This window comes from Anomalospiza imberbis, chromosome 2, assembly GCF_031753505.1.
Source record: "Anomalospiza imberbis isolate Cuckoo-Finch-1a 21T00152 chromosome 2, ASM3175350v1, whole genome shotgun sequence".
Lineage (NCBI taxonomy): Eukaryota > Metazoa > Chordata > Aves > Passeriformes > Viduidae > Anomalospiza > Anomalospiza imberbis.
Window position 1 is genome coordinate 64,161,901 of NC_089682.1, and position 26,364 is coordinate 64,188,264.

Sequence of the window (26,364 nt, forward strand, 5' to 3'; positions counted from 1 at the left end):
CTGCAACTGAAGAGAGAACTGAGCTTTGACAGATCTATGAAACTAAGCCTAGACAGTTCTATGAACAAGTGAATTCTTTTGGAAGCACTGGTGTTGAAGAAATACTAAGATGGAGGTTAAATGTCACGGTTTTCAATCAGAATGGTAAGTAGCTAAGCAAGCAGTGCATACAAGAAAACTGCTCAGATTGAGAAAGCCAATTATGTTTTCTGGATTTTTCTTTTTGTTTTGTTTTCAGTCCTACCAGGAGCAATCAATAGATCTTTACACCACCTTTGAAAAGTAAGGATTTTTTATTCTGTGGAAAGAGAGAATCTTTGTCAAATATTTTAGCAGAAGTCAGGAGAAATAACACTAAGTAATTCAATTGCTACATGGAGCTTTTAGCATTCATAGCTTATAAAATTGGCTAGTTCACAGGTCATTTGTCTTACTTGCAATGGAAAAAGAATGAGTTACAATTTATCTCAGGTTTCAAAACATACTGCTGTTTTTCACTGCTCATTTCACGTGACTATCTATCAGTCCAGATTCAGCATCTCCTTGTTTTCTACAGATGTTCTGGAACACAGAGAGAATATCTTCCAGATGATGATTACCATAGAAATAAAGGTTGTTAATATTATCTATGCTGATACAGAAAGTAGGAGAAAAATCTACTAAGTATTTGAATGAAACATTCATTAAACATATCACATTTTGAATGAGCACTCCCTGCACAGGCAGTGTAGAAACTGATATTATCAGCTGTATAAATTCTATGCCATATTGTAATTCAATGACTAACAGAAGTCCCAACTTCTGATTTATGGTAAAGTCATTTCTTATTTGAAATGATTAGGATCAATTTTAGAATCAAGTTTTCTAAGGGAGAATTCAGATCACAATAGAAGCAGTACTTACATTATGAAAAAGTCCACAATTTTCCATATTAAAAGTCATAGATTACAAGAAATGTCAGAGTGCATTGCCTCTAAATTTCACATTTCTGTGAGCAACATCCTCGGACCTGAAAGTCTGCAGCCAAATAGCAATTTTTTTTAAATTTTATTGCTCTAGTGTTCCTTACCCATAAAAGAAGAACAGAACAACCTTTTGCAAGCAATGGAAGTTATTTAAACAGAGTACCGTCCTCAGCACAGAAACTGTTAACTGTTTCATCACATTCTGTTCCATTGGCAGGGAGCTCTGTAACCTGTAGCTGCAGCATCTGAAGGAAATCTACCACTCAGCTAAGGGGCTGATCCCATATCTGTGTCAGATAAAAATCATAGTGCTTATTATTTGTTACCATGGATACCATGAAGATATTGCTGTCCACTAAAGATTACTAGAGGAAGACAACATAATTCTCAGGAACTAGTCCTGTTTTGCCTTCATAAGTTGCCTTTAACCAGCCTGGTTCCACTGATGGATACACTGCAAAAAAACATACAATTTTTAACACTGTTAAGAAAAAACATACAATTTTTAACACTATTAAAAACACCATACATACCACATAGATTTATTTAGATGGTATTTATTCAAGAGCAACTGAAAAATCAGGGCAAAATCTGAGAGCTAAAAAGGGAATTACATCCCCATTTTGTGATACGGTTCAGTTTTTTATAGGTTCTTTTTTAATACATAAGGCAATGTAAAACAAATCTTACCATTAGAAAATATTGCCCCCTGTGGGAAAGACAGCTCATGACTATGCTCAGCCTTACAGGAATACATGGCTTTTGCTTGTCTGAAAGAAAAAAATACAGGCTTGCAATAAATGAGATGACATGGAAAAAGGTATAAAGGAAATTAAAACCTGGGAACTATAGGAATAAGCAGACGTACAAATGCTATATGATAATGACTGGTTACACAGCAGTTCAGAGAAGTAGAATTATAGTAGATAATAACTTCAAGCTTACTGAAGTTAACAAGCATGTTATTGCAGAAAAGAGACTGACATCCCACTTAGATATTTAAACAGGAATATAATATGGAACTTTTAAAATGAAGTTGCCATTCAAATAAGCACTGATATGAACATACTTTTTGAAGCAAGCCATGGATTGCCTGGAGACAAATTCAAAAGTGATCATCAAGTCATTAAAGGTCTAAAAACTTGACCTGCGAGAAACTATTGTTAATAGGTCTACAGAAGGAAATAATACTAAGAAAGTAAACTTGAGACAAAAAGGAGACATGATTCTGCCACAGAGAAGGAGGACAGAAAAAGCCACCTCTTAGGGCCTGGCACTATGATTCTGCAAAGTACAAAATTAACATTTGAACATGAAGATGGAAATTAGGAGTTCTCTTTAGATTCCTGCACTTCACCTAATACCTTGACTTTAACTCACACACTCAGAAAAATTTTACATGAGCCACCAAGTTTTCTGGGTTTCTTTAAAACCACACTACACTAAGTGAAGATGAACTTGTTGACTATTTCACCTTTGTGTGATATGATGGGGAATTGCCAGCTGATGTTTCCTTCTAGCCAGGATTTATCTCAATGACCCAAAATATGACCTGTTGCAAAGTTTAAAATTTTCTGCATACTTTTTGAGAGTGTGTATATGCAAGTGGCATGTAATCTATCATGTTTTTCTCAGAAAATAGTGAGATAAAAGAGTTACATGATAGATTAATTAACAGTGCCACATCATAAGCATTATCATCATTCATTTGAACCTTTAAAAGTGTATGAGAGTGGATGGACATATTCTGAAGTTTTTATGTGAGAGCTTTCCAGAGATAATTTGTCCCTCAATAAAAAGCTTTGCTGTTGGTTCTCTGACTTATGACTGGACTAAATGGCATGTTTTGCCTTCATCTTAAGAGAACTAATGGCTCTTCAAGGGTTACATTCTCAGGATGAGATTTTCAGAGGAGATCAGGAATTTTGAATTGTATAATATCCAAGGGGCAGTTTGTTTTCAGGGCCCTGGAAACATTTCTGATTTTTAGTACTGTCATTCTGGTAACGTCCCATCAGCTAACTAAAACAAAATGAGCACTGGATCCCTGTTGTTCACTTTGCTTAAGTGTTAGCTTGCTCTCTGGCTGGTGTAGACTGCTCTGAGTAGAGTTTTCCCAAAAGAACTCCCTGGTGCCTCCTGTTGTGAAGAGTTTGCCATCAACACTTGACAAGACAGGTGTCTTGATTCATTACTCTATATAATCTGTACAAGTTTACGCATAATAACCTACATAATGTATTTACAAAGGGAGCTTAGATAACTTTACCAAAGGTTACACATAACTAAAATTATTTAATCTTCTTTTTCCTCAAAGCCTACAGAGAGCACTACAGATATTCTAATTATGCTGACCCAAATCAGTAACACTATGACAAAACAGCCTGTTGGGATGGGTTGACCCTGGCATGACCCCTTGTTATGCAAACCCAATACACCTGTGTGGCACAATCATGGATTTTACACATATAAAACAGCAGAGTAACTGTTAAATTTTGCTGTAGTTGTAATGAACACAAAGTAGAAGGTAATGAATTTACTAAATCACAGGGATTATTTCAAATCTGAATACTTTGACTATCAAGCCAGGTGCCCATCTTAATAATGGGAGTAATACTGTATAATTAACAGTATTACCTGAGTAATACTGTGACAAAAAGGCATTTAAGGCAATATTTAAATGTGAGGCAGAATTTCTTAAGTCATTCTTGACAAATGACACGTTGTTTTTATTGCCCTTAGAAAAAGTTAAGAAATTAATGCTATTTTCTCCTCTATTCTCTAATGTCTAATAAACTATTTTGTTTTCAACCTCCAATTTTATATGATACAAGTATGTTTACCTTAAAAATAAAAAAAAGACAAGAAAGCATAGACTCTGTCTTAGTATTATACAATCACAGAATTTCTAAGGTTGGAAAAGACCTCTAAAATCATCTCCTATGGAAAGAGAAAGGTTGTCAGCACTTGACATTTACACAGAGAAACACAGGAAGTCATTTTCTCAAAAGCTAATGAATGATAGCATTCTTCACACTACCCTGCTCCTGAGGCAGAGCAATTACACCCCAAAGTTATCTACAAATCATCTGTGATGGTATAATGAGTAACAGATTTAAAGTATTTACTCATAATTCTGGAGCAATTTTCAAGCACCTGGTTATTGCCTCCACACTTGATTGGATTATTTAGGTTCTCATATTTGTTATTACTCATTTCAACCCTATCCATCTGGAGGCACTGTTCATGAAATGAGCTTGCAGGTTCTTGGGCATTTTGTTTGTGATTACAAAAATGGACATTATTACTGATGGTGTTAATGCTGTGCTCCCTAGAAACAGGGCTGTTAAAAAAAGCATGTGGTAACATCACCATAATCAGTTCTTTTAAGATGATGCTAATAACCTGAGAGGAGTGTGATTCATGTTGTTTAGGGCAGAGGAAAAAAAAGCAACTTCAGAAAATGTTACCCACATTTCCTAGAAGTTCCTTCATTCCATGACCTTATTGGGTAGATTCCAGATGAGAAAAATGCATTTTCCATTTCCTTACTTCCTATTATGGTTGTTTTGAGCCCATAATGATAAATATACTAGCAGTCACATCAGTACACATCAGATCATAAATTCTTTTGCTTGACTACCCACAGTCAACAATACCTGAGGCTCTAATAATAATAGTAATAATAACTATTTTGAAAGATAAACAAGATTTAAAACTATGCTCCTGCCCTAATGACTTTTCAGTCTAGCAAGACAAGCCAGAAGAGGAATGAACAAGGAAAAACATATGAATCTCTCTCAGATGAGTCACCAGTTAATATTATCCTACAGGAAGAAGAAAGGTTTATAAAGCCCTGGAGATGGAAGATTCAAAACCAAGCCTGAGTAAAACACACTGGTCTGGTCTGAGCAAGGCATTCCAGGTGGTTTAGGATGCAAAATATAGCATGAAAATAAGAAAAAAGAAGAATGACTGGAAAAGAATATTTAATCATATGGTTGGGAAGGGAGCATGGGTCTAGAGGGTTTCAAAACATCAGTCTGCTCCTATTGAAGTCCCAGCCTGGCACCTAGAGATCCTCCTGAAAGGTTGAGCCTCTTGCTGTCACCTACTCCTTCCCATTTTTCTAATGAAAATTCTTCTTCTAATGCAGTTTCTCACTTCAGGAGACTTGACTTCCTGTGTACCTCTAAACCAAAGTCAAGAATACGTAGAGTCAGGGTGCATTTCTGTACAGAAGCTGAAATAAACAGACCTCAGGCCTGACTGACTTATCTAAGTGCAGCATTTGTGAAAATAGTAAGAAAGCTCCTTCACCTCTTTCAAGTGCATACTAAATTAGCGACAGAGACTGATCTCAGTGTACACAGTGGCTTAATACCATAGTGAGGGAGACTGATGAATAATAAACTTCAAATCAGGAAATAGGAAGACAGAAGTCAAAGTAACTCTGTAACTGGAAAAAGAGAGCACAAGCTGGACAGGGCATCAAATTTTGGTCTTTCTTGTCCAATCCTAACATATGTACTGTGGTCTCTTGTTGTCTTTCTGACTAGAAAAACCCTTTAGTGTTACAGAAGTATATACTCACGTATGCAAGGAGAGAAAACAGGTCAAATAATTTATTAAAAAAGAGGACACACGACTCATTATAGACCTGTTGCACCACACAAAGTCAGAAAGCAGGGTTGCAAACACTGCATATAAGAAGGAACTAAGTAGGACCAGACCACTGTGGCAGTAAAATATCAAGTGCAGGCAGAATTACCTGCTGGAATACAGAAAACAACATGACTCTGCAAATCCATACAGGTACTTTTGATCTGCCATCTGTGCAAAAGACCACAACAGGCAACATGTGCTTCAAACAGGGATGAAGTTACTTCCATTCTATAATGCACAGGTAAGCAGTAGCTTAACATTTATCTTAACAGGGTAAATTACCCAGGCATAGAGTCCAACACTGTCTTGACTTGAGTATTGCTGGTATCAAACCGGGCAGCTTAAAAATAGTTTCTCTGACTTGTACTTGGCCCTGCATATATTCATTGGTTAGCAGAGTTATGAACACAGGAGGCCTCTCTGCTAAATGATCAGTTGTAATAACCATGATTTTTACATACTTCAGAGTCAAAAAAACCCCCAAAAAACCAAGCAAAGGCTATTCTGCAGATTTAAATCAGCCTTCATGTTCATAAAATGCAGCTAAATTATACCTGGCTCTGAATTGCAAAATCATACTCAGACTTAAGCAGCACTGTAAGAACAGCTGAGCTACTTCTGATTTCTTCCACATTCTGCCTGCTAACCACTCATTTTCCATTCTCCTTGCTCCTGTTGCTCTTCTGCCTGCTTATGAAGGCTGAAGTAGATGAGCTATTCAGCCTTCCAGTGTTTTCGGCTTTGTTATCCCCCCTCCACATCCATTACCAAACTGCTACTTTTTCCTTTGTCAGATTTTTGCTTCTTACATGCTTTTTATATACAGATACAGGTGGCACAGGCTCTGAAGGAACAACAGGGAGAGTTTGAAATAAGAAAGTAATACAAAATAAGAAAAGGAACAGTGTTGAAGATGAAATGGTGCAGGACTGGTGAAGCAGTCATTGCTTTCAACGTAAGGCACTGGCTTAAGAACATTCCAGACCCTTCATTTATACTTTTCTTCCTTAAATTATTGCCCTGATCTTTTCACATCCCTTTCCTCCCCTGCCACCCTCCTTTTTGTTCATCTTACAGTTCATGGTACTACACAAAACAAGAGCCTTGATTCCTGAAAGCTACTTCTCTCACAAAATCAGAAGGCCTTTGCAGGAGAGCTTTTTCTTTCCCTCCCCTGCTACATCTGCCAGAGAGGACAGACACATTCCATAGCCACACATTTCAGGATGTTGGCATCTTCCTTTACATCTGTACTACTTTAGGCTACTACTTCTGGATTCATGGTTTGACATATTTTTTTCATTGCTCAACAGTTCTGGTAAGTTGTGGGTTTATCAGTGAGTAAATCTCTGTCCTGTCTCAAAGAATTTGAAAAGTTGGGACAGTGAGAAGAGAGACACATGTTTTCATACATCTATTTACTCATCTGCTTTGTCTATTAATTGTAAGGGGAGTATTAATGTACAGAAAATACTGCTTCCTGGACAAACACTAGAACATTCTAATTTCATTTAACATAAAAATGAATCAAATTCATAAAATAAATGCAAACAATTGTGAAGAGAATGCCAATACTCTCTGCTGCACACTATCAAGAAGAAAGGTCAGCAGTTTCTCCAGACAGACACCGAGGCATGGAAGGTGTAATGGTAAAGACAGAAATCCTAATCAAGTTAATCTGGAACTTTCTAAAGTAGATGTTATTCCAGATCTGCCTATAAGAGCAAATTACTATAAACCAGCAGGTTTGCTACTCTGCTGAAGCCATTCCATACAAACAGCTGTATGGAGAAAGTACAGCACCCTCATCCCAATTTAAATACTGGTAATTTTCTCTTGTATCTGTGTCCTTAAGCAGACAGCTGACCTGAGCCTCTCTCACAATTCCCTCAGGTGTGAGTATAACCAGACTGGCTGTTATTCTCTGTGAAATTTAGCTTTCTTTTGAAGAAAGGATGAGCTTAGTAAACCAAAAAATTTCACATGCCACATGATGCTGTCCAAAAGAAAAAATCTCCAACACTTCTCTTTGAATCTCTGAAGCCAGAAAAACAGAAAGAATTTATCAGAATCTTAAACATTTTGTAGCACTTACCGTCCTGAAGAAACTTGTTTAAGTGAACCAGCACTTTCGAACAACTGTGCTCTTGCAGCCACTCTGAAAATAAATGCAAAGTCTTGCTTTATACTACACACACTAGTTTCACTTCTAATCATCTAAAGACATGAACACATTTGAATTTTTTTTAATTATTCACTTTCATCCCTATTCACCAGACTTTTTAAGGGTGTAACCTAACTGGGGCAACAGACCTCCACATGCTCCAGTGCCATGCTGAGTTACCAATGGAAACCTCAACATCTTGTGTTTAAAGCTATATTCATGGATGTCCAATAGATGTATTGGAAATGCTTTTACTGAAAGTCTATCACTATCATGCTGGAACTCTGAGCTGTGCAGAATTCTCTGTTTAAGTAAGACACAGGAGTCTGTGAAATGACTACAGTGATCCCTTCCAGATACAAAGTGGAGAGGCTGAATGATATCCTGCAGTATTCGAAAAACTTCTTGATGCTCTGCAGATCTGTAAATACTTGTTCAAGGGGACAGAGATATTCTGGGTCAAAGTCAGATCAGGAGAGATCTTCTGACTTTTCAATCTTCTGAAAGAACTAAGAAACATTATTAACCCAAATCTCAATTGGGTAAATCACAATCTTTATCACTTAGAACTATCTTACTTTCAGCATTTAAGAAATAAAACTAAACAAAAACCAAACCAAACCAAACCCCAGCTGTTAAAAATCAACTATTTATCATGCAGCAACTGAAGACACTTCAGAGCTAAAGGTTGGTTTTGTTTTCCTTTTCCTTCCTCCAATTTTAGACTTCCACAAATAAAATCTGATGGTTTTTCCGAGATAACCGCATAGACAGTAAATAGCATTTCTGCCCTTGAAATATTAAATTCCAAAAGAACCAGAGATAGTAATACTAATCATTTTCCTAGGAAACATTTCTACCTTGTCTCCAGTCTAATAAAGTCAATGGTAGTCTTTCAATGGACTTAAACAGACTTCATGCCATCTCCTTTGTTTACAATTTTAACAAAACTAGATAAATAATTAACAAATACAGAAATATTAAAATCAAGTATTCATGCATACTTTTTCAATTACTTATTAACGTTTCTGGACTCACTTTATAATAGGCAATACTGTAACCACACAAATCTCCAAAGGGCCTTAATGACTTACACAGATCCTGGTCTTTGATAGCCATTACTTGATGCAGTATCTAATCTTAATCTCCTGCACATTTTGGGAGGCAAATCAGGGTTTGGTGGAGCCTTTAGTGTATCTTTGGTATCTGTTGAAGATAAGCTCTGTATAGATCCACTGCAGCTTTTTTTACCTAAAGAAAACATCAAATTATAGGGAACATTAAAGCTGATTTGAAGTTGTTACAAAACATGTATAACTGTGCTAAGCAAAGGTTGTGCTGTTGTTGTTGAGGTTTTTTTTTTCTTTTTGTTAGGAGTCAAAACAGGTAGAGAAACCACTTACTAAGAGCGAGAAGAAACCATCTTTCAGCAAAAAGCCAGGAGAAAAGAATCAACCAGAAGAATGAGGAAATGACACTGAAATTGAGAAGGCTAAAAAATTATATTGCAATTATATGGCTAGATAGTAAAATCACTAAAAAGTGACAATGGAAGCATTTATAAAGCAGCATTTTGCATAAAATTGAAAAAAATTCACAGGGAAATGGTTCTCAGGAAGTCAACTGATCAAAGCAGTGTGAAATCAGACCACAATAATTTGTATGAAATAATATTTTGATATCCACAAAAGCTTCATGAAGTTTAAAAAAATATACTTAGGAATAAATGACCATGATTTGCCTTAAACAATTGCCACTGTAACTTGATAAAGCAAATCTATATGTGTACAGACTGTATAGCACACAAAAGAAGTATTTTAATGAATATAAGCTATGCCTACATGTGTCCTTCCAGGTGACTTATCAGTGGACCATCCATATTGTCATGGTTTGACATGGAAGTGAATTTTCTCAGGAAGTTGGTATTCAAACCAATCAGTGGTTGGGGTTGGATATTGGCATTTGGACTGACCACTGGAGGCATGGACACGCCTCTGAGAACACAGGGGGTTAAAAGCAAGAACTCCCAGGGGAACTCTCTCTTTGGTTCCAGTCAGGGTGGGGTGCAGACTCTCCCTGCCCAGCCTCAGGCTGGGTGAGGGAGGGGCAGCCATGCAGCCCAGGCTGAGGCAGGCCGAGGGGTGGAGGGACTGGAACCGTCCAGCCCCCACTGCGGATGGAAGGATGGACGAAATCTGGGATGTTTGCATTCCCCCCCACCAGAATCTCTCTGGAGAGAGAGAGAGAAAGAGACAGCGACGGTGCCAGCAGTACACCAGTGCGGTGGGGAGGTACCCAGTCGTGGGAGTTGGAGGTCTGGGCAGAGATCCCGGCCATCTGGGGAATTTGAGACTTTTAACCCCTTCTTGGATGATGAAAGCTTTGTGAAATATTACTCCTCTTTGATCTGAAAGAGAAGAGACGGCCTGGGAGCGAGAGGTCAGAAGAAGATGGGGAAATGAATTATAGTGTGGGAGGAGATGATGGAGCGGCCTTGGCTGGACTTTTCTTGTATAGCCATAGACTGAACCAAATTCTGCAACAGAGATTGCATTTTTAGGGGGATGCAGTAGTGAGCCAAGAGACCTGCTTCAGCAGCTGAGAGTGACAGGAGTGGAGTGAACAGAGAAAAGTTGAGGAGGGTGTGGTGATGCCCTCTGTCTTCAGAGAAGAAGAAGAGAAGAAGAAGATCTCTGTTCTTGGACCCTCAGCCCCAGGGGAAAATGTGGGGGGACTGTGGTCCCAAAATGAGAAACTGAACTGTTGTTTTTCTTTGGTCCTTGGCAAAGCATCCTTGAAAATAAACCCTATGAGGTCTGTCCATGCACGGTGGTGAGAGCACTGTGACATGGAAAGGAGAGTGTCACACTGGTAGATTTTCTCCAGGTGGTTGCCATGTGTGACATGGAAACACCAGAGGTCGCAGTTGTGTTTCCTGGGGGTCTGTGGCACAGGAGAAACTCCTCTCTCCCTTGATGGACTGAGTATTGATTATCTGAAGGGTGGGAACATGATTAAGGGTCCCAGTTTTGTCGCACTGTGATTTGTTGGAATTGGGCGGGGGGGGGGGAGGAGGAATGTTTTGGAAGGTTTTCATTCTGGATTTAGTGTGTGTCTTTTATAGTAGTAGTAGCTTAATAAAGTTTATCCCTTTGTTATTAAGCTTGGGCCTGCTCTGCTCTGTTCCTGTTTGCATCTGACAGCATTTATTTGGGAAGGTGCATTTTCATGGGGGCGCTGGCATTGCACCAGCATCAAACCGTGACACATATCCATGGAGGCTCTGCAAGAAGAAAACTGCATCTGCTTCTCTCCCCGTGCCAAAGACCAACCAATACTTAATAATGCTATAAAAACTGTCATAATACAGAGATCCCAAAATACAAGCACAATACCTCTATTACTAATATTTCTAATCTATAGTATAATTCTGTATCAAATTATAGATGAATTGTAGGAGGATAGAGAGTGATCTAAATTTGAGAAACATTTTTTTAAGCTGTGTGAACTGTGCAGGTTATAAGCAATGGAAATATGTCAGAAGCAGTTTCAAAACTGAAACAACATACCACAAAAATCAAAAACAAGCAAACAAACTTTACTAATGAGTATCATTAGCTTTCAGACCCAGCTCTTGTTTTTTGAAGCATAAGTTAACACTGATGTGATAAAAGACCTTGGAAATTACCTTCAGCTGATGGAATTGATCTAAGGGAAGATGCTGAAGACCTTTTCAGCCCAGACAGACTGTAGGAACTCTTTTTGGTCAGGTCTGTTGGTGGAGAGGCATTTTCTGGTCCAGTGACAGAAGCTACACTTTGGCAGTCTGATTCCACATCTGTTTTGGTTGCATCCTCCTTTGATGAGGATTCTGGACTTGTAGTCCACAGGCCTGAACTTTTCTGGCCATTAGAAGAAGCAGGAGAGGCAATCCATGGAATCCCTCCTGATTTCTCCCTTGGCTGTGATGGCGTGCACTTGGTGGTGCTGTTCTGCTCGGAGGAGTGAGAAGACAGAGATTCGATGCTGCCCATGGGAGTGCTGTCGGGGCTACTGCTGTACGAGTCACCTAGGGAGAAGGCAGGGGAAGGGAGAGAGAGTGAAAAACATAATCTGCATTTTCTAATCATGAGCAGTTCTTTCATGCCACTTTTAGCTCTTTTGTACCTTACTTGTTATCAATTTCATTAATCTGTGGTTTCCTGAAGAAAGAACACAACTCTTTTTTTTTATTTACAACTTGAAGACTCATGTTGCCTGTTTACAAAGCATTTGTCCCTTGAAAGTTGCAAGACTGCTGATGCATTTTTTTGTCAGATGCATTTTCTATAATTTCTTATCATTCCCTACCATATGAAACCTGTATCTCTTTTCTCACCCCATACAGATTTCCTTTATTTCCTGCAATATAATTGTGTCCGTGCTTCATTTAAATGATGACTTAAAACCATCTAGTACTCTGAAAATGTTATTGCCAGAAGCCTTGGCTCCCTCTTACCTGCCACACCTAGAGATATTTGGTAAGAAGAGTACCTCTATTTCTACCTCAGCATTTAAGGGCACAAGTGAGATACTAATTGCAACTTGTTTACAGAAGTGCTGAATTTCAGCTATTAAGCAAAACACAAATGGAGAGCTGTTGGATCAGACCTAGTGGCAATCAATCTGCCTCCAAACATAGCATCATAGAAGTCATACAATCATTTGGGTTGCAAAAGACCCCCAAGATCATTGAATCCAACCTTTGACTGAACACCGCCATATCAACTGAAGCACGGCACTAAATGTCACATCATTTCTTGAATACTTGCAGGGATGGTGATTCCACCACTTCCCTGGTAAGTCTTTTTCAATGCTTGACAAGCCTTTCAGTGAAGAAATTCTTCCTGATGTCCAACCTGAAGCTCCCCTGGCATAGCTTGAAGAAGCTTGCATACACTCTGTGAAATACTTGCACAGAAATATCCCTTTTTTACACTGGTATTCATTCATTGAAGTTACACAGTGAAAAACAACTGAAACTTGCCCAGTTTGTCCTCTGGTGAGTGTAATTGACTGTTCCTTTGTAACTTCATACTTGGGACCCCATATCATTCACACTGGCAACCCACGTGCAGGGAGCTGTTCTTATTTAGTATTTAAACTCTCCCTGGCAGGAAACAAGTAACATTACAGACTTCAGAATTATTCCATATCCTCAAGAACTGATGCACTTTAACTGTGGATTGATTTACTGAACCAGACTCATATAAATCTTTTTGAGGAACCAAGGGACACAGAAATTCTTGAGGAATTCTGTTGCAGTAGTGGAATTGTTAACAACCTAAGCTTTTATAAAGTTTCAACACTCCTTACAGGACAAGCCAGTAAGTAAAAAAGTAATGACCCAAATGGATAAGAATGAATGAAGTAAACCTTTTTCAATTATATCTATATAAAATTAAGTAAGCATTCTAAACAAGCAATTAATTATAGATATAACTCCCTGCTGGTAAACAGTAAGCCATATGATGAGTATACTGCTTCTCCCAGGGATATTAATTTGTTTCCATTCCAGAAAACCTAAGAAAATTTCAGTGGTTTTGGCAGCTGAGGCAGTGGCTGACTTTGAGGCAATGACCACAGTTTGATGCATGTGAAAAAAAACAAGTGATGGTTTTGATCTCCTGTCCTTTACTGAATTACATTTGTTATAGGAGGATATAATGTTTAAATGATGTTGAACACTGTATGCAAGACTTGCCTATAACCAAACATCCTTCCTCATCAGAGAAGTGATGAATGCAGTCAGTCAACAGTGCTGCTGTGACTCATAGAAGTTAAAAAGCTGATGCTTATGATCACTGGAATACAGTATCTATAGGATATTATTCAGGCAAAGTTAAGAGATGACATAAAAAGCAAGATAACCAGTATGCAATGACAAACTTACTGTCAGGATCTGCTAGACATGGTGTGTACCTTCCTTTGGGTTTACGTGAGCCTGTGGAGAGACAAATTGCTCTTGTTCTTCTTGAACTCGATCGGGACTGAGGCTGGGGAAGAGGAATATTGGGGTCTGGCGCAGTGTGAAATATCTGCATGATTAAAAAAAGGGAAAAAATGACATTACACAACAGAGGTACTCTTACACTTTTATTATTAATCCATTTGTTTTCCTCCCCACAGTGCTTGAAATTAACACTATCATAGCCTCATACATTACAAAAGAGTAAAGTTATAGAATATAAGCTTTCCTTTGATCTCATTTTGTAACTCAAGAACCACAATACTGAGCTGTACTTAATATCTGTATTAATTTGTTGAAATAGATTTATTTTCTGGCTCTTGTTAAGAAGAGCTTAACAGTTGAAATTGTAAAACAAAATAGGTGCCTACGAATGACTCTTCTCCAAGAAGTAATATATTTTTTAAAATATTATGACAAAGTGATTTTTGCCTCTGTGTTCCAGAGAAAGTTTTTATATATCACAGAAATATGTCACAGTCATAACTTACTAAAATCAAATTTGGATTTCAGAAAGGTTTATTTGACCAAACAAGTCAAGTTTAATGAGGAACAACTTTACATTTCAGGCATCTCCTGGTTCTTATCTTTTACATACCACTGCTACCACTGATCAATTTTGCAATTCATTGCTGCAGAAAAAACTCAGTTTTTTACCATGCTATGCCAGAAGGCATATCTGAAAGGATTGCTGGGCCTTCTAACTATAGGACATTCCCAAAAGGAGATGAAGCAAGCCATAAAAAGACACCTTTGTGCCATTCATAGAAGTGGAAAAAAGCAAATGTACTTCCACATTAGGAAATACTTTGGTGGACATCTTGAGATGCTCTTGGAGTACATCAAAACTATATTAAGCACTAGTGAGTAGCACATCAATATAAAAACATATCTGTAGACAGAGAAATAGGGCAGAAGTGACTATGTGCAGTCATAGTCTTTGTGCTGTATGAGCTCTGATTTTCTGGAGAAGAAATTCAGTGTTGGAAAAATGCAGTATATATGTTCTGCAATCAGAGCCAAGAAGGCTATCAGGTTCATAGCCATTTCAAGAAGTCCCTATGAAATATAACTGATGATACCAAGCTGTACTGTCAGCACCTACTGATCAACCAGTGCAGAGGATCCTGGCATTAACTGGGAACCGCCCCTTAGCTGAGTAGTATTGTAATGAAAGAAACTCATACTTTTTTCACTGTGTTTTGTCAGTCATCAGAGCAGATGACATAGCTCAACTAAGATCCCCAGAATAAAATTGCTTTTGAGTACTTAGTAAAGGAGGTCTTGACTGAATTCTGAATTCTCGGCTGAATTCTGAAATCAAACAGTTTAAAATTAAAACAAAAAATCTGGGGAGGCCTTTCAGTGAAGTTGATACCAGCAGTGGTAGTGACTGAAAGTAAGTGTGTAAGATTTCCTGCTCAAGTCCTTCTCAACCCTTCTAGTGACTAATCTCCACTATGCAGCTGACATGTCCCCTAAGGACAGCAGTGGCCAGAAACACTCTGACCTGATGCACTCAGAGGAGAATCTGTGCATTCACCTAGAGTGAACCTTCATACAATGGTAGCAAGAAAAAGCTGGGGCAGCCAGGACAGAAGTTATGACCTTCTCTTTTTGTTTCTAGCTTCAGGAAGCAATCTTCAGAAAGCAACTGAAGATTCAGAGCAATGCCTTCAAAGCATGGAAAATTATGTCTTGGATTTGTACCTTGCACAGCCATGAAAGACTTGCTAGAAATACAGATCCATAGCATGGAGTGGGAAGAAGCTATTATTTCTATTAATGACCTTCTGCACATTTTGGACTCTTTATTCTTAAGGACTTAATCATGGTAATGAAAATGAGATCTTGGTTCCACTTCATAACAAAGCAGATAATTTCTTTCTACCTTTTCATAATGCTCTATCAGAATTTCAACGACGATATTCTGAAACTTAATGTTCATCATAGCAGCCACGGTTTCTTCTTGTGCTCTCATCAGAGTTGGTCCAAAGATAACACCAAGGTTGGATACAGTCATTAGATTTTGTTGACTGTGCAATGATACCCTTTAAATGAACACAAACAATATGTGATTTAATTGCTGTGCTAAAGTACAATTTTAACAGGCAAAAACTTGCCAAGACTACTACTTTTACAGGATCTCAAATTCATGCCTCTCTTTAAAATACATTTTTAAAACTTCCACTTACACTAGAATCAAAATACAATGTAGTACAACTACTATGTTTCCATTAAGGCTCCTGTCATGCAATAACTTAATGGATAATGAGTATGTCCTCCTAGAGTAGTATTTCAGTTCCTGATATACCTGACAGGGAAAGGCAACTGTATTTGGAGATCTACACAAAGTGATTCAGAACACCTAAAGTTTAGAAGTCATAGGGCAAGCACTATCTCTCTTCAATGATTATACAGGTCCTTATACACTTTCAGCTGGATTGACTGAAAATGTTGTGTGGTAAGAGAGATCTACCACATACCTTAGTGTTCACGTAAAGGAATGAAACTTAGTTACTGAAAACACTTAATTTGCAATAGGATCTCTTTATTAATTTGATGAAAACACGGGATCAATGGATTAAGTGAAATTATTGTTTCTGTGTGATAGATAACATTAGATGATCATAATGACATCTGGCATTAAAATATATTAACCTTTTACTCCTGTATATTCTGTTATCACATACTTTAACTTTTCTGCTTTTTTTTTCCTTTCTAATGTAGAATTTAAAAGCTTACTTTTCCCAATAATTTATCAGACAGTTAAATCTCAATCAGTAATACTCAATGCCCCATTTCTCTCCTTACTACTAAGATTTGCATATTAAAAACTGAATCATCATAGATCCTTTGAAACAACCGCTAGTGATTCCCCAGTCACAGCTGCCCTGTTGCCTCATTTCTGAGGAATATTATGCCAAGTCACAATTATAAAATCACCTTAATGCATAATTTTATTGAATCTGTTACCAAATGGAACTTAATAATGAGGCACTGGGTCCCATTTTTCTCTTCCTTCTCACTGCCATCTGCTACTATGGTCAAGCTGAGCATTTTTAGCCATTTCCTACGCAATTAAAATAATTCTTGCAACATTTAAAATTGAGCAATAGTAAAATCTATAAAACATTTCCTTCATATTTAGGACAAGAAGATTTTAGCACCACATTTTCATCAAGAAGTAGGAGAAATATGGGAAAGGGTTTTGTGTAGGAGGCAGCACAATTATAAACTGGAGGAAAACAAATGCCTATCTTCTTAGATATTTCTTATATTGCTTCAATAAGTTATCTCAAAACTTTCCAAATTGTTACCTCAGACAGACACACTGGCAGAGATCATTATTTGGAAGCCATATCATGAAAATGACTCCACTGTTAAAGCACAGTTTTAGCTTAAACTAACTTTCTCTGAAACAGATCTTATGTTTATCTCAGATGACTAAGGGTCTTTTGGGAAGTCCACTAGTATTTTAATGAAACTGGAATGTTGAATAATTCAGCTCTAGATATGCTATTTAAAAGCTTAAAAAAACCCCTCCCTTTGCAATGTAACTCTGCTGTGTGCTGCACAGTGACCGTAGAGGTCTGTTACACAAATCTTATAGCTTATGAAAGAAGGTAGTGTTTGGTGTTTGGGTTTCCTTGGTTACAAATTTGGGAGCTTGGTTAATAAGAGAAATGGCAAATTCAATAACAGTGCAGCGAGAAAGGGCTTTCTACAATGGATTTCAAAGGCTCAATTTCTTGCAAACGAGAAAGAACCCAGGGCTGTAAATGGATCATTTTGATAGCCACTTTCCCCTGACCTGCTCCTACTGGTGCTGAGCTAGAGCACAGACACAAACTGAGGTAATCATGCATTTCAGATGGCTGTAGGGCATTCATGGAAATGCCATTGCTTTCTCCTCAGAATCTCTTAATTTGATGCATGACCAGCAAATTTGTGATACTGCCAGACTGCAGACTCTCAGCTGCCTACCACAGGTTGTTAAATTATACCAAAGAATTATTCATTCTTTAGACTAGACATAATTTGAGTAAATAGCTTTAAAAACAAACAAAAAAAAAGAGTTAGCCCTGTGAAAGTAACACCAAACTTGCCATGTTTGCCTAGCTACTGACTATGTATCCATGCAGTATCACCTCTCTCCAGGGTGCTTTTCAGGATTTGTCAGTTTTGTTTGTTTGTTTCTAGTATGATCTACATGCCACATCTGATCCTATTTAAATTTGCATGGTAACACAAAAGTCAAGCTAGGCAAAGACCTAAAGACTTAAACCAAGAGAAAAATAACATTATCCTTATTTTATAACCCAGAGCTACAGTATTTTTACTTTGCTGCAAAAGCATTTATGAAAAAAATGAACAGCTAAAAGAAATATAGGGAAGGAATTATGCACTTTGAAATTGGATTTGCAGCCAAAGAATGATGAAAACAGGAGGTTGGATTTTTTTCCCCAAGTTTTCCCATTTCTATAAAATTAGGCACTTTACCTGCCATTTATTTGTTCTTTGAAAAATCTCCACACAGTGGTAGGAAAAAGATGAGGGAGGAAGATGGCTAATACACTCAAGAGACTAATTTTAAATTCAGTCTCATTAGAATTGCTAGCATAAACAACAGCTGGCAAATTATATGGAAATTTGAAGGGGTGAATTTTATGTTGGAAAGAAAAGCACTGAAGGCATTCAGTGTAAAATTAAGATTACATCTCTATGAAATGAGAATCACAACAAAGATGAGAAAAGCAAAAGTTAAAGAGAACACTTAAATAAGGGAATACTACAGGTAAGCTTTCCTTTGGGAATGCATCTGAGATCACATTGAGAATAAAGAGAAAAGAAAGGAAAGGAAGAGAGTAATGCTTGCCTAACAGTAACTGCACCGACAAATAAGTCAGTTCCTATGCTTATATATTCCTCTAATTTTGAAGATTCCAGACAAGCAGCTTTTACAATATTGTTAATCCTTCATTAAGTACTTTCCTATTTTTGAGGGTTCCAAAGGAGTAGGTATTGTATTTTTTAGTTAATTAAACAATTCAGTGAATAAAGAAACTTTTAAAACCTTTTTCCATCTGGCTCTCTGTGTCAGCCCAAGTATAACAAGAGGCAAAGTCTGCCTAATCAGGTTTTGCAATGAATGCATTTACAGCAGCTTGCTATAGTGCTAGTTCTCCAGAGGCTAATGATACAATGGGCTAAAACCATTTTTTTAGGGCTAAATTATTTCCTGTCAAAGAAATGTTCAAAGTTCTCATTTCTATAACAGGAAGCAGAACTGCTTTAGGTTCCACTGTAGATAGCTTACTGCAGCCTGTAGCTCAAGCTGTGATGAAAAAAGCAAAACCTCTGGGATGTAGTAAATTGACTGAAAACAACATGGACTCAGCTCATGTCTTCTAAATGTGAGCCTTATCAGAACAACTATTGTTTTACTATTCACATTCCCAGATGACTGATACATGTACTATACAGCATCCTAAATCAGAAACAGTAATACATATTCAAAAGTATTGAGCAAATACCAGAAAAAACTAACAAAAGATGTACAGAAACCTAAGAGAATAAAAACTTCTCTATTTTTTTTATCTCACAGCACATGCCAAGTATAATTCTGTGAAGACAAAAGGCTACTAATTTAAAGAAATGCAAAATGTTTTCCATCTGACAATTAAAAATCAAGAGAATATTAAAGGAGAGTCAAAAGTTGGACATCTATGTAGATATCAAAAATATAAATAAAAATACTTCAAATTACTGCTTTCAAGTGATACTACACTTTAGACTTGCTAGAGAGAAAAGTAAGATCAAACATGAAGAACAGGAATTATCATATCATCCATCTCATTCTATCTCCTTTCTAATCTGTCTCATTCCTGAAACACTCTGGGACTTTGAGACAGATTCAAAACAATGTTTTCCATCAACCTTGGCATAGTGTTAGATGTTTCTTACATTTAATTGGTTACAAGTCCTGTAGTAAGAACATGAATGAAAACATTGACTAGGTTTATTTTATAAACATAGTTTGCCATCTTGGTAACACTTAATGTTTTTATTCTGTTTCTGCAGAGAGTATTATTCCAGTTAAGTTGAGCACAGCATTTTAGAAATCAAATGTAACTTTGAGTGTCATTGTTTCAACACAGTGAACGGGTTAAGCAACACTGACAAATTTAAAGCAGGAATGATAACATATTACAGTAATACCAAAGAGAAAAATAAAAAATAATTACTTGACCAAGTGCTTAATAAGGATGTCCAGCATCTCTCTGTTCTTCTCTGGTAATTTATGCACAAGTGCATGCACTGCCTCAACTCTGTAGTTCTGATCATCTGACTCTATTAAACAGAAAACAAATTGTTGATAAATCAGAACATGTGCTAAGAAGTGACTACAAATGGCATCAGTGCCTGTATGCTAACACAAACATGCATTAAGAGGAGCCAAACAAAATTAGCTTTCAAATGCTGAGGAAAATTTGATTATATTTATTACACTGTGAAATCTGTATTTCAAGTAACTTGCCTAAAGCAATTACTATCAATACTGGAACCAACAAATCAATGGCAGTATTGACTTGATGTACTATTTCAGTGAAGTCTAAGATTTAATCTAAGAAATATAGATTTAAATAGCAAAAATTGTTTTGTGTCTTTTATTCTTATCAAGACAAGAGAAAATGGAGAAATATCTTCAAATTCTAAACAGAAGTCATTAGAAAAATGATCTCTGCTATCTCTGTATCCAATTACTTCACTTGTGAAAAGGAGTTCAGATTTGACCTTTCTGATTTCTCAAGGCAAGCTAGGAAAATAAAGGTCTCTGGATGAGAGGGATGAATGTTACAAAAGAATTATAAGCCTATATAAAACAAAGAAAGAAACAAACATCTAAATGAGTGTTCAAAACTTCATGCAGGAGGCAGTCACACAGAACCACTAAAAGGATCAGAACAAACCACTGAACAGCTTCATCTACTGTGACTTCTCTGTTTTGAGGGCTGGATCACTGCATATTGGAGCAAGAAGAAAAGTAAAGATAGTGACTGAGGAGATTAGGGGTTAGAAATAATACTACTTTCATGAAAGCATATTTATAATTTTAGTTTTTACTTACTAACAGCAACAATGAAATCTTTGTGCAACTTGAAAGTCATCAGTGGTTCTGAAAGACACCTGATTGTGAAAAAAAACAAATTTTAAATTTAAAACAGACTCATAATCTAAGTTTTATGAGAGTGATTATGATAGCCCTCAACATCTGCACAATGCTCCATTGGTCCTAGGAAATTCAATTCAGTGGTGACCGATTACAAGTAGTATAAAACTCAGTCATGTTTAGTGTCTGAAAATCAATTTGAATTGAATCTGCTGTCACCATATAAGTTAATAAGGAAAATGTTACTTGATCACAGAGCCTCAATGTTTCCTGTCTTCCATATTGTAGGATGGGAGTAAATACAGCTGGTATAACATGGCATACAGCTGGTATAACATAGACATTGTATAACGGGCTGCAGAAGCAACATTTTGCCCAAGAAAGAAAAATAAGATGAAATTTAGGACTGAAATTCTGATCTGAGAGATCTTAAGAAAGTCATCCTCTGAAAGGCAGACTGTGAGCTGCCTTACAGACACAAACACACAGCTACTGCTTGCTCACTCATGTCCTAATTTCACATAGTAGCTACGACTTGTGCTTCTGAAGATGTATTATATTATATATTCAGCCAAAGCCAGTCTTTTCAATGAAATGTACATGAGCATTCTGCTATAAATCCTAGGCACGTTTTCCAGATAAGTAGTGATTTCTGATGCTGCCCTTTATTAGGTGACTTGTATAGGAAATCTAGATTTGTAGAAGGCATGTACACCCACCATCTGGGTTGCATACTTTTTATTATGTCTCTTTTAAGCATTATATATTGACATCCAAAAGAGTTATCTCAGAAATACCATAATTTTTGAATATTCTGCCTCTTAGCAACAAAAATGACAGGAGGGGTATTTTATTTGTGAAGATATTAAGAACATAAGATAAAAAATCTATCCTTTTGCTGGGATTTTCATTCAGCCATAATGTCATGAAATTTTATGGTACACAACTTAAGGGATTCACAAAGAAAAGACTCAGCACAACATGCTTTGTGGTTAAAATTAAAAAAAAAAATAAAAACATGCAATTAATTGGATTTAGGGCTATATATGGCAGGATTATCTTAAAAAGGTGTAAGGTATGTCTTATTATACATAATCACAGAAATATTAAGCATGATAATAAAATACTCATTTATTACCATGGCAATGGATACAAGAAATGTATCCAAGAAATATTAACAAACCAAAAATTAATGGGCCAGAAAAGGAATACTGAAACTGTGTGGGATCATACTTACCTGAGGTAGTTTTTTAGTCCACTTGTTATTGTTTTATTGTCCCAAATTTCCATATCAATATCCATATCAGGAGGTGATTTAGGAGCTGGTAGAAATTTGAATTAGGATTTTGTTACAGTTTGACTAACATATTAACTAGAAAAGCAGCAGAACAGAAGCTACTAGATCAGCCATTTAGCTCAACTAATTATTTATTAGCTAGACTAACCATCAATCTGATAAATTTAAACATTTTCATCTCTGCCAAACTATAAATAAAAATAAATTCAGTGCTCATATTTAGTAACCATAAACATTAACTATGCACTGTATCAAAGTGTTGAGTAAGCCTAAGTCCTCAGAGAATTGCTAATTCATTTGTCTTAGACATGCAAACAAAAGCACCAGAGAGATCAATTAGCAAGAAAAGTGAAAGACTGGAACAAGTGTCTATTAAGGTGAGCCATGACGTGTTATGGAACTAAGCTGTGGAGAACTTGTGGAACAAGCCAAATACATATCAATAAATAGAACTTTAAAGCCAGAAGAAGAAAAGCATTTTTATTAGTAATTTTGCTCATGTGTAACATGTACAAGTGAATACTAATGAACACAATAAACTGCAGATGAATCACTCATTTTAAGAGTGCAAACTCAATTCAGTGGCAGCCAGTGCACATACAAAATTTGAATATTGTGACATACTCTTCTGAGCACAGCAGTTGACGCAAAAGGGATCACAGCAAACACACTGCACAATAACAAAAGTTTACTTCAGATACTTACAAAATATGGTATTCATCAGCTTTTGCACCTTGGAATTTACACCACCTATTCTGTACAGCCCCAGGATTGTAATACCTACATTGGGAAAACAAGTAGATGAAAAAAACTAAAATAATGAAAATATGTTTATTTCAATATATGCTGATGCATTCTTGGTGTATGTTTTCAAAACATCTAAATGTATTTATGAAAAACTGTACCATTACATTCTTAAGTACTGCTTTACCCTACTGCAATCTCTTGTGTGATATTAACAAATTCATTCCACTGAGTCCACACCATACCATACACTAAGCATAATTTTACATTAACAGAACCCTTCTGCATAGAAATGACCCATATTAGCAAACAACTAGGTGATGGCTAGGAAAAGTGAAAAATAAGACCTAAAAACAGTCTTAAAACACATAACACATCAACAAGTTTATATCACCTAGATGTCAGTGGAATTACCACGCATCTACGTTTGCTTAGACAATAATCCCTTTCAAATAAGATGTGACTGACATTTATATGAAAACAAAAACATACACTGTATATTGTTCTAACACATCAGTTGAGAATTTGTGTTGCCAGTTATAATTGCCAGGACCTTTTTAATAGCACAGATAATAATAATAACAAATAATATTATAGAGTGACATTCAGAATACAGTATTTAGAACACAGAATCACTAGGTTGGAAGAAACCTTCAAGATCATCGTGTCCAACCCATGCCCTAACACCTCAGCTAAACCATGGCACCGAGTACCACATCCAGTCTTCTTTTAAACACATCCAGGGATGGTGACTCCACCACCTCCCCAGGCAGACCATTCCAACACTTTACCACCCTTTCTGTAAAAAACTTTTTCCTAATATCCAATCTATATTTCCCTTGGTGCAGCTTAAGACTTATTTGATTATCTCAATCATGATTATTTTATTATTTTTAACTGACTTCTAAAAACAGTAGGGTTTAAATGTCCTCCATTCTCCCCACTTCAATTCTTAACATTTAAAATTGTCTACTTTTCCTTTGAAAACAAAATTCCTAAATCTGATCTCACTTAGATAAACTAAGTATTTTGTTTTGAAACCCTCTTTCACCCTCCCTGCCCCAGAAAACAATGCAAGCTCTGAGTCAGCAGTGACTCAACAATGATAACATTGCTGGCTGAGAAACTGAATTCAAGTTGAGCTCAAAGTTGCACAGAGAACGCATTTGGATTAGAAAAGATCTGCACACTGACATCTCAGGAAAAGGCCATCTAATTTTATAGGTGATGATATAGCTGTAACTCTCCATTTAAAACTTACTGTGACTTGTTAGATACCACCTCCCCAGCAGAGTGATTATTACTTCCTTTTTTTACACTCCCACTAACAAAAATGAGTGTTGCTAAACATTAAATGCTGTTAAACATTAAAAAAAATAAACAATGTACAACATTAGTGAATAAAATGATAGGAGTTATACTCTGCAAAAAAACAGATGTACCAGCAGAGAATGTTGATTGATGTCATTTTTGGGTCTTCAGATTTCACACCTGAAACCAAAGTTGGGAGCTGAGACTCCCTACAGTTGTATCAAAAGAAAAGTTAAGTCAGTGCACACAAAGGAAAGACTAAAGATGTGTGTAACTGTGTATTAAGCTATCTAATCAACAAGAAATTACAGAAAAAAGTTTAAAAATCTCAAATATGTTAAGAATTGTTGGTGGAACTGAAGACAACAATTTGGAGTGCAATGCACTTAGATAAAGTATGAAAAGGCCAAACCAAACAATGGATACACTTCAAACAAAGCACAGATGTAAAACACGTAGAATTTTAAAAAAGCCATATTTTAGAAAAAAAGTCACAACCATCTAATACCTTCTTTGTGGTTTAATACACACCTCTTGTTTCCACAGCATGAATACATTTCCTCACAAAGTTGAAACCCGCTTCATTTAAGAACACTATAAAAAAAAAAGTAATTAATTTCCAACATCAATATACAAAATATTCTGTTTAGCTACACTCACACACTAGTCAAGGAGGGCTAATACACAGTTATCCATTACATTATAATACTTCTCCTGTAACAGGCTCTTTGTAGATACATCCATAGCATTCACAACCCAACTTTGTAGTCACTCTGTACCATTAGAAGCTTAATATTCTACTGTCTTTCTCAGCAATGAGTAGCTTCTCTAAAGACACAGTTGAACGCTGCTGAGCAAAATGCTTCTAAGAGTCCAGGACCTACATTATTAACAGAATATATGAATTGTTTTTAATATAACAATATTCTTTGTTCCCTGAACATGCACATAATCACTCATAAAATTAATGTAGGAGATCAATCCTTGTTACTGAGTTTAATCAGTCATCTTATTTCAAGTGATTGTACTTCTCATTAATGTTGCATCTTCAATACTCACTGCTCTAACTACCTAAATAAAGATCTTAAAACAGCATATTTGTCACCATTAAAATAAACACCATCATATAAAAAAACAGAGTGACTTAAATTTCAGATTTTCAAAGTCTTAAATATACCTCCAGTGAAGATCTATGTCCAAATTTTACAAATCTCTTTCTCTGAGATATATTATTTAAATTATTTTTACATATTTGTGCTAATAACCAATGCGTTAATGCAGTGTTAATACAATTATGCACACAAATCTCATAGAACCTTTAAATGCACTAATTTTGCTACTCAGTGTATGTCTAACAGGTACATATACACCTAAAATTAAAAAGATGTGATGGACCAAGGCCAGCTGTATGAGGTTCAACAAGGCCAAGTGCTGGGTCCTGCACTTGGGTCACAACAACCCCAGGCAGTGCTACAGGCTGAGGGCAGTGGCTGGAAAGCTGCCAGATGGAAAAGGACCTGGCTGTGCTGGTCAACAGCAGCTGAACATGAACCAGGGTGTGCCCAGGTGGCCAAGAAGGCCGATGGCATCCTGGCCTGGATCAGCACCGGTGTGGCCAGCAGGAGTAGGGCAGTGACCGTCCCCCTGTACTCAGCACTGGTGAGGCCACAGCTCCAATCCTGTGTGCAGTTCTGGGCCCCTCACTGCAAGAAAGACATTGAGGGGCTGGAGCGTGTTCAGAGAAGGGCAACGGAGCTGGGGAAGGGTCTGGAGCACAAGTCCTGTGAGGAGCAGCTGAGGGAGCTGGGGGTGTTCAGCCTGAAGAAAAGGAGGCTCAGGGGAGACCTCATCACTCTCTACAACTGCTTGAAAGGAGGGTGTAGCCAGGTGGGGGTCAGCCTCTTATCTTAAGTAACAAGCAATAGGACAAGAGGAAATGGCTTCAAGTTGTGCCAGGGAAAGTTTAGATAACCAACCAAGTTATTCCATAGCAACAGAACTAAAATATAAAGTAATCTCTTTCTCCCACACATATAT

General features: G+C 36.9%; 1 protein-coding gene across 2 annotated transcripts in view; it reads right to left on the minus strand.

Annotated features, from left to right (window-relative positions):
* Nucleotides 1–339: 339 nt before the first annotated feature.
* The window catches only part of ARHGAP42 (Rho GTPase activating protein 42), a 140,115-nt gene continuing 114,090 nt past the window's right edge, over nucleotides 340–26,364 (minus strand). For both annotated transcript variants that reach the window (XM_068181452.1, XM_068181451.1), the window contains 12 exons: nucleotides 24,859–24,921; nucleotides 22,978–23,052; nucleotides 22,213–22,297; nucleotides 20,934–20,992; nucleotides 20,050–20,155; nucleotides 15,693–15,852; nucleotides 13,727–13,871; nucleotides 11,483–11,863; nucleotides 8,889–9,045; nucleotides 7,726–7,788; nucleotides 1,656–1,735; nucleotides 340–1,419 (listed from right to left, as the gene is read on the minus strand). In XM_068181452.1, coding sequence (XP_068037553.1) covers nucleotides 1,331–1,419; nucleotides 1,656–1,735; nucleotides 7,726–7,788; nucleotides 8,889–9,045; nucleotides 11,483–11,863; nucleotides 13,727–13,871; nucleotides 15,693–15,852; nucleotides 20,050–20,155; nucleotides 20,934–20,992; nucleotides 22,213–22,297; nucleotides 22,978–23,052; nucleotides 24,859–24,921 — 1,463 coding nt within the window. In that variant the 3' untranslated portion in view covers nucleotides 340–1,330. The remainder of the gene's footprint in view (nucleotides 1,420–1,655; nucleotides 1,736–7,725; nucleotides 7,789–8,888; nucleotides 9,046–11,482; nucleotides 11,864–13,726; nucleotides 13,872–15,692; nucleotides 15,853–20,049; nucleotides 20,156–20,933; nucleotides 20,993–22,212; nucleotides 22,298–22,977; nucleotides 23,053–24,858; nucleotides 24,922–26,364) is intronic.